Source organism: Oncorhynchus mykiss, chromosome 13, assembly GCF_057628025.1.
Source record: "Oncorhynchus mykiss isolate SJ-2025 chromosome 13, ASM5762802v1, whole genome shotgun sequence".
In the NCBI taxonomy this organism is placed as follows: Eukaryota; Metazoa; Chordata; class Actinopteri; order Salmoniformes; family Salmonidae; genus Oncorhynchus; species Oncorhynchus mykiss.
The window spans coordinates 21499061-21516516 of record NC_143034.1 but is presented as its reverse complement, the minus strand read 5'-3'; the positions used below and the strand labels follow the sequence as shown (position 1 = coordinate 21516516).

At 41.2% G+C, this 17456-nt stretch overlaps 2 protein-coding genes across 2 annotated transcripts; one reads left to right on the top strand and one right to left on the bottom strand.

Annotated features, from left to right (window-relative positions):
* Positions 1-1121: 1121 nt before the first annotated feature.
* Positions 1122-9906, bottom strand: LOC110485656 (transcription elongation factor 1 homolog). Its single transcript, XM_036949318.2, has 4 exons — positions 9808-9906; positions 9320-9487; positions 4928-4998; positions 1122-2487 (listed from the first exon to the last, which is right to left on the bottom strand). The coding sequence occupies exons 2-4, from the start codon at positions 9433-9435 to the stop codon at positions 2423-2425; spliced, it is 252 nt and encodes an 83-aa protein (XP_036805213.1). The 5' UTR covers positions 9436-9487; positions 9808-9906; the 3' UTR covers positions 1122-2422.
* Positions 9907-11195: 1289 nt separating this feature from the next.
* On the top strand, positions 11196-17410 carry LOC110487512 (mitochondrial cardiolipin hydrolase-like). Its single transcript, XM_036948324.2, has 4 exons — positions 11196-11453; positions 11894-12084; positions 12470-12699; positions 16341-17410. Exons 2-4 carry the CDS (start codon positions 11894-11896, stop codon positions 16598-16600), a joined length of 681 nt encoding a protein of 226 aa, XP_036804219.2. The 5' UTR covers positions 11196-11453; the 3' UTR covers positions 16601-17410.
* Positions 17411-17456: the final 46 nt, after the last annotated feature.

Genomic DNA, 17456 nt, shown 5'->3' with positions numbered 1-17456 from the left:
GTACATAACACCACTGTACCTAACACCACTGTACCTAACACCACTGTACCTAACACCACTGTACCTAACACCACTGTACCTAACACCACTGTACATAACACCACTGTACATAACACCACTGTACATAACACCACTGTACATAACACCACTGTACATAACACCACTGTACATAACACCACTGTACCTAATACCACTGTACCTAATACCACTGTACATAACACCACTGTACATAACACCACTGTACATACCACTGTACCTAACACCACTGTACATAACACCACTGTACATAACACCACTGTACATAACACCACTGTACATAACACCACTGTACCCAACACCACTGTACATAACACCACTGTACCTAACACCACTGTACCTAACACCACTGTACCTAACACCACTGTACCTAACACCACTGTACCTAACACCACTGTACCTAACACCACTGTACCTAACACCACTGTACATAACACCACTGTACATAACACCACTGTACATAACACCACTGTACATAACACCACTGTACATAACACCATCAACTGTTTCTATGCCCTGTAAACATTCCTTACTAATTTGCATTGTGTTTAAATGCAGCAATTACATGCACATACATTATGCAACTTGTTGATGGTGGATGTGTAAAAGTTACTAAAATGGCAAGTTGTGTGAGCACAGCTCCAGGTGTCTAGAAACAAAATACTTGTTACCTTGGAAACGGTTGCCATGGCACCGTTGTGTGGGTTATTGGCAGCCTTGACAACAAGAGACTAGAGTGACACTTGACCTCACATGCTGAATGAGAGGAGAGATTGAGATAGGGATGGAGGGATAGAACAAACTGATAACCACTCATCATCGTGATCATAACTCATTGTCAATATCCACAGCTGAGAACCATGGGTACGCACACAATCACACAAAGGCATTGGGGCATACATACACACACGGTGCTCACGTCGGAGTTATGACGAGGAAAATGTTAAGGTTTTAGTGGTAAACTGTACCGTTTGGCGGTTTCCTCTAGCTAGCCTATTATCAGGAAATTAAACGGCATGTCTCTCCAGTAGCAACATGCTCTATATAGCTGGTTAACTCTCAGACCGTCGACACAGACACAATCATTGTGGATGTCAAAATACAACACTTTTTAATTTGTCACATTGAAAATAAAACTCATTACAATATCACAAAGGGCAACCAATTGCAAATCATTGGCAATTTACTAAAATAATCAGATCAATAATACTAATTTGGACCTACTGTTTATGTCCCATCCTACCTCTCCCTTTTAGTACGTTGTCTCTAACAAAGGAATGATGCAACATGTCTTCAGGGAGATACCGTAACCATTTCCACATTAAGAAAAAGGACCTGGCATATTCATAGAAAATATTTCAGAAACCACTTGAGAGTTTAGACTGTTCCAGAAAGCAGGATCAATGACTTAGCCAGCTAACAGTCCCAACAAAATCCAACTTGAAATCGTCATGGTATAATTGACTTGACAACCAACAACAACCCATATTCAAGTTTAGCTTTCTAAATATAAAATAAAGATATATTTAACTGCATATCAAAGTTAGCTGGCTAACTTAACAATCCTGCTTTCTGGAACACCCCACTAGGTTACTCTGCATAAACACACTCAGAGTCACACCGAATATACCCCAATGGAATGACCCAACACTATGGTATTGCTGTACACTGTGGTATTGTGTATCTCTGTACACAGGGGAGAGTAAAAACTAATTGTGGTAAAACCAAAACTAACCCAAGAGCAGCTACTAACTGTATAATCCTACCAGTAAGCTAGGAGCCATGACATCTGACCGCTAAAATGAAGTCTGTATGAATTAAAATGGTAATGAGTAGGGGAATAGGTTGACTTAACCAGAGTCATATATACCTCTAAGGTCACATCCCAAATGGAACCCTATTCCCTATATTGTGCACTATTTTCCACCCGAGCCCTACGGGAGCAGGTCAAAAGTAGTGCCCTACATAGGGAATGGGGTGCCATTTGGGGCGTAATCTATATAGGGCTCTGGACTGAACTATGGCTACGCAAGACAGTCTCGGTGGACGCCAGGTCACTAGTGTGGGAGATGTGCGGTGAGGTAAAGGTCAGAGGTTGCTTACCAGGCTGACTACATTGTAGGCATCTGCCAGATCTCACAACGTCTGGATAGTTGGTTCACATATCAGCTAACCACATGACACAGCAATATGATGCCCAACTGCAGTTGATGACGTGGCACGCAACTATTGGTTGATGCAATGCGACGTCTGCAATGTAGTCGGCCTGGAACGGGACCATCATCTTGAGCTGAAGACTGGCAGTGATTGGTGACAAACAGACGAGCGCCACCTCTAAATCAGCTTCCTGTTCCAACGTGAGGTCTTCCGCCCCGGTGAGCCTGGGCTACTGATTGGCTGCTTCACAAGCGTCTATCCAATCACTGTACACATCCACAGGCTCTGACAGATCTTAGAGAGTAAGGTAAGGACATGTAACTTATATACACACTCAACCTAGAAAATGTTAGCAACAGGAGATTGGAGTAAATGTGACTTGCATGCAACTGTCTAGTCATTGGTGTACTTACATTTGAGCCATTTATCAGATGCTCTTATCCAGAGCAACTTACAGTCTAACTGTGCTGTAGGCATTCCTGATGTTAAAATACCTATAAAACAGTCTTATAATAGCCAATCCCATTGGAATTGGGCATTACATCCTTAGGAAATGACCATTGCTGCAGCCTGATTGATTACGTATCAACTAGTACGGTTACATACACACTATAATGCGATTATTGTGGATAGTCAGATTAATATAATAGTTTGATTAAAAACTGCCTATATGCCCACACGTCTTGTCTCAAGAAAATGTCAAATGTTTCATACCCTCAAACACCAAGTTAGTCATACCTCATTTCAAAGTAGGCCATTATCACTGTCAATGGTGAATGGTAATTCTTCACGTTTTACTGGTGAAATGTTCAGACTGCCTGTCAATCATTTGATCTCAATCAGTTTCATGGGAATATGAATTGAGATCTTCTTGAATTACTGTTTTGTGACCAAATGGAAGCAGATGGTGTTAAAAAATGTCTTGTTATTTTGCATCAAAGCATTGCCTGAGGCGGGCACACTGTTGAGTCTTACATACAGGACTACTCAGCTTCAGATAAGAAACGACAGAAGAGGTGTTTCTGGTGTAACATTACAGGCCTGGTAAAGCAGCCTATATGCCATTATATTCAGATCTGCTATGTAAAACACGAATTACACATTGCGATCCTGCGAGACATTGACTTCGCTTTGTTCTAACGTTACTAAACGAGCACCATTGTGAGAAGTGATAATCTTCCATTTGTAATAAGTGATGAGAAGGACTATTAGTTGTCGGCTACATCTAGAGTGATTTTGAGCACTTAGAATCTTGGTGCTGAAAGGACAGTGGTCCTCGTGTCGTTCTGGGGCCCGTAGAGTTATGACCATCGTGACGGGCACACTGTGAATGTGGATCCTAGCTCTCGTTGGTGTCGTGGTAAAGGTCCATGTGGTGGATCAGTTTGTCTGCATACGCAATAGAGGGGGGCACGTTTCTGTAAACTAAGCACTCAGTAGGTCGAGTTCAAGTGCATTGTACAAGACTGTTTTGAGGACAGACGTTTTAGCGAACCCTGGTCAAGTTTTTGTCACGTCGGATTTGGCCTCTCAAAGTGGTCACGCCTCCGACCGACGGGCCTCTACACACACGCCTACAGTTCATCCTTCATGCCACCGTCAGAGAGAAAAACAAACACAGTAATACCACCATTTAGGCTACCTACCTATAGGCTGCTATAGACTACATATTGATTTAGTTTGTCATTCTATCGTTTATGGGACTTGTGGTCATTATAAATAAATAATATTTAGGCCTATCAGAGTTAATTTGACCATGCAGCCCCGTGTTCTCAATTTGAAAAATGTGAGGGAGATCCGCAAAAAAAGTATTAACATACTAACTTGAAATAAATAAATATTATTATTTTTGTATTATTACTTAGAATTAAATTACGAAACAAAATATGCCTTATTAGGCTATGCAATCATTCTACAGTGCCTTGGAATTCACTTTTAGAAACATGAGTTTGGCTGGTCTTTGGTTTGAGGATCATGCGGTGAGCTATGAAACTCTAGTCTGTTAATTTAACTTGTACTCCCATGCCCTAATCACAGTCTACACACATCTATTTTGTAACAATATCTTGGAATAAAATAGAATATATTTGAAAATGAGTTTCCCAAATGAATAGTTTACAAATGCATATAGGCCATACTTCCGTAGTGACTAGTTCAGTTGTGCTGAATATTGACAGTTGATAGACAACTTTAGTACTGTTCCAAACTTAAACTATCCTTCTTTTTAAAATGTTTAAATAGCCTGTAGAGAAATCACGTCGTCTCCAGTGCTGCAGCATGCGCTCAGGTGTTGTCCTGCTCTGTTGTGGTGTTAACAAAAGACTCTGATCGTCTCCAGTGATGTAAAATGATGTAGAATTTCATGAAATGTTTATAAAAAGCCAATTTGGTCTCATACCAAAATAAGAGATTCATGCAGTGCTTTTATTATAATGCATATCTTTTCACCCTCCTTGTCCGTGGAGGTCTGTGAATCCACCACCGTCAGGGTACTTTGTCATGTACAAAGTGAAGAAGAGTTTTTATAAAAACTGCATATGGGGTGGCAGGTAGCCTAGTGGTTAGAGCGTTGGACTAGTAACCCAAAGGTTGCAAGATCGAATCCCCGAGCTGACAAGGTAAACATCTGTCGTTCTGCAGTTTAATATCAAATTATTAGTGTGCATGTAAACACACTCAATGTGATTATGAGAACAACAGCTGTTGTGTGAGTTCAATAGACTTCAAAGGATACAGGTAATGGGGGTTTGGAACTCCTCCAGGCAAACTGTGCATGATATTATCCCAGTATTTCTGGTCCTTTCCCTGTTGGCAATACAAGAAAATCAAAAGTTTAAACAAAGTATAAAAAAATAGTTGCATCATTAAAATGTCAGAGCTACAGCCTGAGGTGCACTACCTCCTAGAGAACTACACTAACATATATAACATTACACACAAGTATGTGGATATCCCTTTGAATTAGTAGATTTGGCTATTTCAGCCACACCCGTCACTGACAGGTGTATAAAATTGAGCACACAGCCATACAATCTCCATAGACAAACAGTGGCAGTAGAATGGCCTTACAGAAGAGCTCAGTGACTTTAAAGATGGCACCGCCATAGGATTTCCAACAAGTCAGTTTGTCCAAATTCTGCCCTGCATGAACTGCCCTGGTCAACTGTCAGTGCTGTTATTGTGAAGTGAAACATCTAGGAGCAACAACAGGTCTGCCGCGAAGTGGTAGGTCACACAAGTTCACAGAACGGGACCACCGAGTGCTGAAGCGTGTAAAACCCATCTGTCCTCGGTTGCAACACTCACTACCGAGTTCCAAACTGCCTCTTGAAGCAACGTCAGCGCAATAACTGTTCGTCGGGAGCTTCATGAAATGGGTTTCCATTGCCGAGCAGCCACACAGAAGCCTAAGAGCACCATGTGCAATGCCAAGTGTCGGCTGGAGTGGTGTAAAGCACGCCGCAATTGGGACTCTGGAGCATTGGAAACACGTTCTCTGGGGTGATGAATAACACTTCACTGTCTGCAGTCCAACAGGCTAATCTGGGTTTGGTGGATGCCATGAGAACGCTACCTGCCCCAATGCATAGTGCTAACTGTAAAGTTCGGTGGAGGAGGAATAATAGTCTGGGGCTGTTTTTCCATGGTTTGTGCTAGGACCCTTAGTTCCAGTGAAGGGAAATCTTAATGCTACAGAATACAATGACAGTCTAGACGATTCTGTGCTTCCAACTTTGTGGCAACAGTTTAGGGAAGGCCCTTTCCTGTTTCAGCATGACAATGCCCCTGTGCACAAAGTGAGGTCCATACAGAAATGGTTTGTTGAGATCGGTGTGGAAAAACTTGACTGGCCTGCACAAAGCCCTGACCTCAACCCCATCGAACACCTTTAGGATGATTTGGAAAGCCGATCAAGCCAGGCCCCACAGCAATGCTCTAACATCTAGTGGAAAGCCTTTTCAAAAGAGTGTAGGCTGTTATAGCAGAAAAGGAGTGGACCAACTCTATATTAATGCCCATTGATTTTGGAATGTGTTGTTCGACAAGCAGGTGTCCACATACTTATGGTCACGTAGTGTGCTTTTGACCAGGGCACATAGGGTTCTGGTCAAAGTACGTATGGAATAGGGTGCCATTTGGGAGGTAACGTCTGTGTATGCTATCCTTGATGCAGTAAAAAATGTAAAACATTGAACAATGAAGCTTTATGCAACATATTTTTGAGTGCTAACCCATTACACCTCTTCCTTCGCGGAATTTATAGGTTTTACGCACCAGTCAAACCTTTGGAAGAGCGCGATGGTTCTCTTTTGATTTGCCATTTGGGAGATAGCCATACTGTACTTTATTTCTTTTTTCTTTAGGGAACAGATCAGCTTTAATATTGCAGATAGATTGTAGCTTCCATCAATGTATACACACACACACACACACACTATACTATAGGTCGACCGATTAATAGGTATGGCTGATTTCAAGTTTTCATTATAAAAATGGGTAATCTGCATTTTTGGATGACGATTATGGCCGATTACATTGCACTGCACGAGGAAACGTGGCAGGCTGAACACCTGTTACGCGAGTGCAGCCAAGTAGCCAAGGTAAGTTTCTAGCTAGCATTAAACTTCTTATAAAAACAATCAATCTTCACATAACCACTAGTTAACCTAGTAATATCATCAACCATGTGTAGTTTACTAGCTTGCCCTGCGTTGCATATAATCAATGCGGTGCCTGTTAATTTATCATCGAATCACAGCCTACTTCGCCAAACGGGGGATGATTTAACAAAAGCGCACTCACGAAAAAAGCACAATCATTGCAGGAATGTACCTAACCATAAACATCAATGCCTTTCTTAAAATCAATACACAGAAGTATATATATTTTTAAACCTGCATATTTAGTTATTTTTTTATTATGTTAGCAGGTAATATTAACTAGGGAAATTGTGTCACTTCTCTTGTGTTCATTGCACTCAGAGTCAAGGTATATGCAACTGTTTGGGCCGCCTGGCTCATTGCGAACTAATTTGCAAGAATTTTATATAATTATGACATAACATTGAAGGTTGTGCAATGTAACAGCAATATTAAGACTTATGGTTGCCACCCGTCTGATAAAATACGCAACGCTTCGTATTTCACTGAAATAAACGTTTTGTTTTCGAAATTATAGTTTCCGGATTTGACCATATTAATGACCAAAGACTCGTATTTGTGTTTATTATACTATAATTAAGTTTATGATTTGATACTTGATAGAGCAGTCTGACTGAGCTGTGGTAGGCAGCATCAGGCTCGTAAGCATTCATTCAGCACTTTACTGCATTTGCCAGCAGCTCTTAGCAATACTTGAATCACAGCACTGTTTATGACATCAAGCCTATCCACTCCTGAGATTAGGATGGCAATACTAATGTGCCAATTAGAACATCCAATAGACAAAGGTATATGAAATACAAATGGTATAGAGAGAAATAGTTGACACGTTATAATTCCTAATAAACTTCTTAACTGGGAATATTGAAGAACTGGGAATATTGAACCACCAGCTTTCATAGGTTCTGAGCAACGAACTTAAACGTTAGCTTTTTACATGGCACATATTGCACTTTTACTTTCTTCTCCAACACTGTGTTTTTGTATTATTTAAACCAAATTGAGCATGTTTCATTATTTATTTGAGAATCATTTTATTTTATTTCATTTATGCATTATATTAAGTTAAAATAAAATGTTCACTGTTCATTCAGTATCGTTGTAATTGTCATTATTACAAATACATTTAAAAAATTATATTTACAAAATAATAATAAATAATATATATATATATTTTTAAACGGCCGATTAATCGGTATCGGCTTTTTTGGGTCCTCCAATTATCGGTATTGAAAAATTATAAAATCGGTCGACCTCTACATGGTACCAATCAAAAGTTTGGACACCTACTCATTCCAGGGTTTTTTCTTTATTTTTCATATTTTCTACATTGTAGAATAATAGTGAAGACATCAAAACTATGAAATAACACATGGAATCATGTAGTACCCCCAAAAAAGTGTTTAAAAAATCTCATTATTTTGATTTGTTTAAGTGCCAAGAGTGTGCAACGCAAAGTGTGGCTACTTTGAAGAATCTAAAATATATTTTGATTTGTTCACTTTTTTTGGCTACCACATGATTCCATGTGTTATTTCATAGTTTTGATGTCATCACTATTATTCTACAATGTAGAAAATTTTAAAAAAATAAAAAGTATGCATATATAAACTCAGCAAAAAAAAGAAACATCCCCTTTTCAGGACCCTGCCTTTCAAAGGTAATTCGTAAAAATCCAAATAACTTCACAGAACTTCATTGTAATGGGTTTGAACACTGTTTCCCATGCTTGTTCAATGAACCATAAACAATTAATGAACATGCAGCTGTGGAACGGTCATTAAGACACTAACAGCTTACAGAAGGTAGGCAATTAAGGTCATAGTTATGAAAACTTAGGACACTAAAAGAGGCCTTTCTACCGACTCTGAAAAACACCAAAAGAAAGATGCCCAGGGTCCCTGCTCATCTGCGTGAATGTGCCTTAGGCATGCTGCAAGGAGGCATGAGGACTGCAGATGTGGCCAGGGCAATAAATTGCAATGTCTGTACTGTGAGACACCTAAGACAGCGCTACAGGGAGACAGGACAGACAGCTGATCGTCCTCGCAGTGGCAGACCACGTGTAACAACACCTGCACAGGATCGGTACATCCGAACATCACACCTGCGGGACAGGTACAGGATGACAACAACAACTGCCCGAGTTACACCAGGAACGCACAATCCATCAGTGCTCAGACTGTCTGCAATAGGCTGAGAGAGGCTAACATTGGAGTGATGGTTGCTGATAATGGGCCTCTGTACACCTATGTAGATATTCTATATATATATTTTTTTTTTAAATCAGACGTTTACAAAAATCAGACATTAACAATGTCTACACTGTATTTCTGATCAATTTGATGTTATTTTAAATGACAAAAAAAAATTTTTTCCTTAAAAAAACAAGAAAATTTCTAAGTGACCCCAAACTTCTGAACGGGAGCATATATACACTTAATATACTGTACTTTGTTACTTACATTTTCACATCACATGACTTTTCGTGATTGCAGAACGGACAGGTGAATTGAGTGTCCAAATTTCCAGTAAGCTTCTTCTTTGGGGGGGGCTTTCTCTTGGACTTGCGGCGACCCATATTAGGTAGTCTTCACGTGTACCGTAACGTTAGCTAGATAGTTGGCTAAACTCTGTGGAGCAAATGTACATCAAAAACAAATAATGCAATTTTGTAACGGAATGGATCGCAGTCGTTCAATCAACTCAACGTTTTGTAAACAATATAATCCTGCTAGCTAGCTAGGTGCATGTAGCTAGCTAGTTTAGCTACTACAACAACAACGTGTGTTGTCATAAACTCAGTCAACTCTCCAACATCTTTCCTTGCCGATTGTATAGTATCATGAAACCGAATGGTTCGTTATTAATCATGGAAAGAACAACATTATATATAATCAAGCTAGCTTCTATTATATCATTTTTCCATTAAACCATGTATTTGTTTAGCTACCTTTCCTAAGACCACACTCCGGCTTTTTAGCGAAGAAAGCAAGCAAGGAGAACCGGAAGTTCTTCTTCTTCTTTAAAGTTACGGTAAACTACACCTATTGGTGTATTGCCGCCACCTAATGTACGGAATATTGAAACAAAACACACAAACAGTCCCAGAAATCCCCAGGCACACACACAAAGATGCCTATTCTCTCCGATTTCCTCTCCGTTTGTGCTGTGTAGTTGAAAACCACAGTAATAAATGCTATAAAGTCCACCTTAGTATGCAAAATGTCATGATCCCTCTGTTAACACGGAACATATTGTTTCTACTACTACAATCACTTTTTCAACTTCACTCCTTCCACTCGTCTCAATGCCTCCAGATACATTATGGACAGCCCTTATTCTTGCCCATACGTCTCATTCACCCTAACAGGACACTTCAGAAATTCGGGTGCATGTTCACCACTACAATTGCAGCATTTAGGCTCAGCTGGCATAGAATACACCTCCCGTCCACATACACTTGGCCAAATAATTTATATTTATCACACTGCATGTGTTTGGGCATGAAGGCTCTTGCAGGAAATCCCATATAACCCAAATACACGTGAGAAGGGAGAGACTCTTCATTTAAAAAAATTAACACAATAGAATGGCTGGATGGAGTGGGTTTCCGCACCCCATCTTTCAACGCGGGTCCGTCGTTGTGCACCAACCACTTGACCCAATTCTTCCTTTTATATCCTTTGCATTTACTTCTAGCGCCACCCCAGAGATAACACTCATCGACGCCACCTCATCCAACGCATCCACAATTTTAATAGAGACTTCAAACGGATCTCCCAGGAAACAACCTCGAGCCAAAACCCCTATTCCAACCAAAAAAATACTCAGAACTAGATTTGGATTTACTAGGTTCCACTACCACTTTACTTCTCTTATTTCCTTTTGCATTCATCACTGTAATCAAATGATTCTCCTCTCCACTCGACACGCCATCTGATTCAAACAGAACATCTGCTTCCGCCATTTTTCCTCCTGCCTTCAGAACCGGATGTTAACATGAACAACTGTCGTCATCTTCTTCTTTGTCTTCTTTAAGTTTTATTGGCGAATCGCAACCAACTGATAAGTGCATACACATACACCAACTGTACAGGTGTGTGAATCCTTTCACGACCTATCTACACCACTATATTCTCTTAACTAACCCTGCATTTCTAATACTATAAAATTATTCCCTACAAATCTCACTAATCCCATCATCCCCATCCAACCTCTCTGACCCTGTCAAACAACCCCTCTTTCTACATCATACGTGTCACCAAATAATGTAACGACCCTGGGTTTATAAGCGCGGAAATCGACTCTGCCGTTTGAGCATGCTTTTGTGTCACAGTCGATAGCGCGCCGAACCTCGGGCTAGAAGGTCGAGGGTTCGAGACTTGCTCCCTGCTGTTTCATTAAATTCATTACAATAATAATACATGTTGAACCGTTTTAACAACTGTCTACTGATTGGTGGAAACGTTGCAAATATCCCGCGAGTTTTAAATTGATTGACAGCTCTAGAGCACTGGTCGACGTTCGTCTTCGAAGTCCACTCAATTAAAAGTCCATCGTGAAAACAGATGCACGACGGCGGTGAAAAAAGTCAAGGTAGCTAAAGTGGTTTAAAATAAGAGTTCATTCTAGCACACAGCATGTATGAACTGAGAAATTATGCTTACAAAAATAGCGACTGCATGAAGGTAGCTCAGACTTGCAGAGATAAGATAGTTAGAATAAACTAATTTAGCTGGCTAACTGTCGAAGTTACTATAGCCTCTTGCCTCTGCACCGGGCTGCAGTAGTGGTCCATTATTTGCTAGCGATGTCATTGTCCTTATAAAGCTGGTGAAAACGAGCTCCGTTCACAAGTTAATGGCTGTTTTGCATATCCAACAGACCTCAACTATCATTAGCTGTCAAGACTTCACCCTAGCTAGGCTAATCCTAACCAAGAGCTGAAAGGCAGGGGAAAAGGTGGGAAGGCCTACTGTATGTAATTTAGCGCTTCCATTCAACATTTTCATGACAACTTCTCCCGCTGCCCACAGATGTCAGTGGTTCAGATGGTGAAGATCGTGGGTCTGGGGGCTGTGGCCCTCACTCTCAGTGTGGAGTGGTTGGGCTGGCTCTTCTGTCGCCTCTGGCCCCGGAAAATATCCAGAGGGCCCCTGAAAGAAGTCTTCTTTTTCCCTACAGAGGTCGCCTGCACAGAGCGTCTCTTCACTCCTAACTCACCATTGTAAGTAATAGAATGCGTTCCAAATGGCACCTTTTACCAGGGCCCTGTAGTGGCCGAGTAGTGCATACTAGTGCCCTAGGGTACCACTTGGGATGCCAGTACAGTCAACATTAACTACTCACCATCATATTCATTAATAATATATCTATCCAATGTCTCTAAGAATGTGGCTGTTTTTTGATAGACTTTCTGTTGATTTGAGATGTTTTGCTATGGGATAGGAATAATGACTCAATGAGTGACTACTATACAGTAGATACACCTTCCACAGTAACTCCTTCTCTCTCCCTTTCCTCTCCCTCTTATCCTCCTCTCCTCTGCCCCCATCATCTTCCCCTGTCCCCATCATCTTCCCCTCCTCTCGCCCTCTCCCCATCCACCCCAGCCCCTGCCCCTGTCCTTTACCCCACAACATCAATACCTCCTTCACCCGTCTCCTGGTCCACATCCTGTCTGCCTCCTCCTCCTTGGACCTGTGTGTGTTCGCCTTCACCAACCTGGACCTGAGCCGGGCCATACTGGCCCTCCACACCAGGGGCATCCCCATCCGTATCCTCACTGACATGGACTACACCCTCATCACCGGCTCCCAGATAGGGGCCATCCGCAGAGCAGGTAGGCTGATGGCAGAGGCCCAATCCTAAAGCAGTTATTGGAATCTACCACCTAGCTATGTACAATCCCCCTATGCACTGACATCACTCATCTGCAAATCAGGTTGGGCCAGGGGTTCCCAAAGTTTTTCACTCAGGCCCCCCCTTCCAGCATTGGGGGACATCCCACGCGCCATGTCTATTTCTATGGGAACAAGCACTGTTCATGACACACTGTTCACCCCCCTCTTGTTGACGGGGAGAAAATGTTACAGGTTTGTTTGTTTTCTGCAATTATATACATTTTGCCTTCTCTAATATGTATTCATGTAATCTTTGTGTGACTCAAACATTACAACAAAATCTATGGGCTAAAAAACCTAGCTAAAAAATAATATAATAATAATAATGCAGAGTCTGAAGTCACTTGATCTTATTGATCAATCAATTCAGTCAATAAAGTTATTGCTGGAGAGTTATAACTAGATCCCAGAATGGTTCCTGGTTATAGCCTAATCATAATTCATGTGATTTACAATGTGGTTTTATCATGCTGCTCTGCACTCTACTTCTTCAGTGTAGTCAGTTACACACTGTCCATGCTCATAATGCATAGATAGATAGTGTGTGCATCTCAAATGGCACCCTATTCCCTATATAGTACACTACTTTTTGGTCGGAACTAGTGTAAGTGCAAGATGTGGGCAGAAAAGCTAATTGTGAATAAAACAGGTTTTTAACCAAATACTGTGATTGCTATTTGACATGTGATATAGATCAAACTCTTGGGCGGACTGTTGGAATCATAGAAATGGAATGATTTACATTAAGAAGAAAAGTGGAAAGCAAAATGTTCTTGTTTGGAACAATTGGTTGACTTAACAGAACAGCATGCGAACTAAGTGAATCTAATGGCGAGGAGGAGGAACTGCACCGCTTGAGTGACGGGGCGGAGCTTGGTGTGTGTGGGAAGCAGCCGCAAGAGGAGACAAATCACAGAGTAAACTATAAAAACAAACAAGGCTGAGATGCAAAAATATTGCATGCGACATGGATCTCTTGCGATATGGAAATATTTCGATGTGAATTCGATGAATTGGGCAGACCTACTATATAGAGAATAGGAACACATTCAGAATGCCATTTAGGAGAATAGGAACGCATTCAGAGGGATGATAGAATATGTTGCAAGCGTGGTCTGGCCCTAGTGGGCTTGCCAGCACAAGCACAGACGAGTCAGAAACCTGTGGATTTGCACATGGAATTTAGACTTGGGAGCACCAATGCAGCTCTGATAAATACATTGAATAGCACGTGGTTACATCTGTATTGTGGTTTCAAGTCCCGTGTGCTCAGGCTGTAGTTAGGCTACATTTTAATCATTTGAGGAGCGAGCATCACAAGCAAAGTAATTTTGTATCAATTTACTTCTCCCACGAGAACCATTAGCACAGGCAAATCTGATTGGGCTAGCTGTATCAAAGCCTCTGCCATAGAAACCAATGGAGCATGGCTTTGTGTCTGTGGTTGCACAACATTCACCTACACAATGCAGAAAAATCACTTGTCTCTAGCTCAACCCGTTCAAAACTAAAGACATATATTTTACCGGAGCTACACTGAACAAAATAGAAACGCATCATGCAACAATTTCAAAGATTTGACTGAGTTACAGTTCATTATAAGGAAATCAGTTAACTGAAATAAATTAGGCCCTAATCTATGGATTTCTCATGACTGGGAAAACAGATCTGTTGGTCACAGGTACCTTAAAGGTAGGGGCATAGATAAAATAAAATGACAGTATCTGGTGTGACCACCATTTGCCTCATGCAGTGCGACACATCTCCTTCACATAGAGTTGATCAGTCTATTGATTGTGGCCTGTGGAATGTTGTCCCACTCCTCTTCAATGGCTGTGCGAAGTTGCTGGATATTAACGGGAACTGGAATGTCCTGTCGTACACGTCGATCCAGAGCATCCCAAACATGCTCAATACGTGACACGTCTGGTGAGTATGCAGGCCATGGAAGAACTGGGAAATTTTCCGTATCCAGGAATTGTGTACAGATCCTTGCGACATTGGGCCGTGCATTATCATGCTGAAACATGAGGTGTTGGTGGGAGATGAATGGCATGAACATATGCCTCAGTATCTCTGTGCCTTCAAAGTGCCATCAATAAAATGCAATTGTGTTCGTTGTCTGTAGCTTATGACTGCCCATACCACAACCCCAGCGCCATCACTCTGTTCACAATGTTGACATCAGCAAACCGCTCGCCCACACGACGCCATACAGGCTTTCTGCCATCAGCCCCGTACAGTTGAAACCGGGATTCATCCGTGAATAGCACACTTCTCCAGCATGCCAGTGGCCATCGAAGGTGAGCATTTGCCCACTGAAGTTGGTTACGACGCCAAACTGCAGTCAGGTCAAGACCCTGGTGAGGACGATGAGCACACAGATGAGCTTCCCTGAAACGGTTTCTGACAATTTTTGAAGAAATTCTTCGGTTGTGCAAACCCACAGTTTCATCAGTTGTCAGGGTGACTGGTCTCAAACGATCCCACAGGTGAAGAAGCTGGATGTGGCTGGTTGGATGTACTGCCAAATTCTCTAAAACGATGTTAATGGCGGCTTATGGTAGAGAAATAAACATTACATTCTCTGGCAACAGCTCTGGTGGACATTCCTGCAGTCAGCATGCCAATTGCACGCTCCCTCAACTTGAGACATCTGTGGCATTGTGTTGTGACAAAACTGAACATTTTAGAGTGGCCTTTTATTGTTCTCAGCACAAGGTGCGCCTGTGTAATGATTATCATCTTCTTCATATGTCATGCCTGTCAGATGGATGGTTTATCTTAGCAAAGGAGAAGTGCTCACTAACAGGAATGTAAACACATTTGTGCCACATTTTTGGGAAATAAGCTTTTTGTGCCTATGAAAAATATCTAGGCTCTTTTATTTCAGCTCACGAAACATGGGACCAACACTTTACATGTTGCGTTTATATTTTTGTTTAGTATACATATTCTATTTCTAGCACGGATTTGCGGGACGCTCTTAAAGGGTTAAATACAGTGCTTGACTTGGGCAGGAGCTGAGTACTGGTACCTCAAATGTTCTACTGCTTGAGCTCACGTTCCCCTTTATAGAATATATGTTCAAAGTATTGTGGCGCTCCTCCACCTAAATAGAAACAGTACCGGCATGCAAAATGAGTACCTGAACCTATTTCAAGTCAAGCACTGGGTACACAAATAAATCATCTTTATTAAGGAACTATGAAAATAGTTCAAATAAACGCTATTTAATTAAAAAAATACAGTTTGGATCAGTTAGATTGAGTTCATTACTACTAAATACATTAACTGGGACATTTTAGATGTGCTGCAAAATTATTTATCCCATCAAGGTGTGCCACATTTTTTTTTTTTAAGAAGAAAAAAAAAGGTTGGGAACCACATTCTTAGACAGACAAATTATGAATGGCACAAGCTGTCTGTCTGTCTCTCTTTCTGCTTCTCTCTATTTGGAATCTCTGTGAGGTCCGACTCTGTGGGAGGTGTGACTCCACCACAATGCACCACAACTGTGACTGTATTCATAATATAGCATGGCCTCTCTCATCCTTTGTATTCCCCTTCCATTCCCCAGGCATCTGTGTGAGGTGTGACTCCGGCGCCGTCCACATGCACCACAAGTTCGCCGTGGTGGACGGCCGGCGCCTAATCACCGGCTCCCTGAACTGGACACTGACAGCCATCCAGAGCAACAAGGAGAACATCCTGGTCACGGAGGAACCAGATCTAGTCCTGCCCTTCATCACTGAGTTCCAGAGGCTCTGGGATGTCAATGACCCGGCTAGGAGACACCTGCCATCCATCGCTGAGAAACCTGCTAGTTTAGTACTATAGAGAGACAGAGAAACATGGCTGAAATGTTTGTATGGTGCAGTAGCTGGTGGTTACTTTTGGTACGGTGATTATGTAGAATGTTTTTTTATATTTTCCATTTGTGAGAAACCTGCTAGTTTAGTATTATGGATAGAAAGGTGTATGGTCCTTATCTGGGACAAACCTGTCCAAATAAAAACAGTATTTATATAAGTGTAGTGTGGTACATTAGGATTGGGCAGTACTGGTCAAGTACATGATGTATAATTTGGGTAGTTTTATATTTTTTTCAATCTCAGATAAACCTGCTCATCCACATCTTATCAGAGAAACCAGCTTTCTTCGTAATGTAGATAGACTGAGAGAAACATGGCTTTCATCTGTAGTAATCACTGCTTTAGACTGGTGTGGGGATGATGTAGAATGGGTAGTTTGATATTTTGTACTTGGAAGTTTATAGTTTTACATTGTTTACATTGAGGTATTTTGTTATTGTACACAATGTTGTATATATTTTAATACAAAGTCATTAGAATTGTTTTTTTGTTTTGTTTAATGTTATATTGGATAACTAAAAGATACAAAACAAATTCCTATGTTAAATGCTATATTTAAAGTAAGATTTGATTACAGTATTTAGATAAAGATAGAAATAGTGAGAATACTTAATGTTAACTCAGTCCATCCTATGGCTTATCATTAAGAACCAGACCAGTATGCCTAGTCAGAACAATTGCACTGAGAGATAAGTGGTGCATTGCAGTCACGCAGAAGATATTTGTAATGCTTCTCAGAGCACACAGCTCAAATTAAAAATCCACTCTACTGCAATATGGCAGGCCTCCTGCATCTCAATCCCCCAGAATCTGTGTCCCAA

Bases quoted from the DNA above. Each gene is read 5' to 3' on its own strand.
- LOC110485656 (XM_036949318.2), bottom strand. From the start codon at position 9,435: ATGGGTCGCCGCAAGTCCAAGAGAAAGCCCCCCCCAAAGAAGAAGCTT. The intron at 4,999-9,319 runs GTAAGTAACAAA...TATTGCCAACAG, and splicing joins AAGTCATGTGATGTGAAAAT to GGAAAGGACCAGAAATACTG. The intron at 2,488-4,927 runs GTATCCTTTGAA...TTACTCTCTAAG, and splicing joins GTTCCAAACCCCCATTACCT to ATCTGTCAGAGCCTGTGGAT.
- LOC110487512 (XM_036948324.2), top strand. From the start codon at position 11,894: ATGTCAGTGGTTCAGATGGTGAAGATCGTGGGTCTGGGGGCTGTGGCC. The intron at 12,085-12,469 runs GTAAGTAATAGA...CATCCACCCCAG, and splicing joins TTCACTCCTAACTCACCATT to CCCCTGCCCCTGTCCTTTAC. The intron at 12,700-16,340 runs GTAGGCTGATGG...TCCATTCCCCAG, and splicing joins AGGGGCCATCCGCAGAGCAG to GCATCTGTGTGAGGTGTGAC.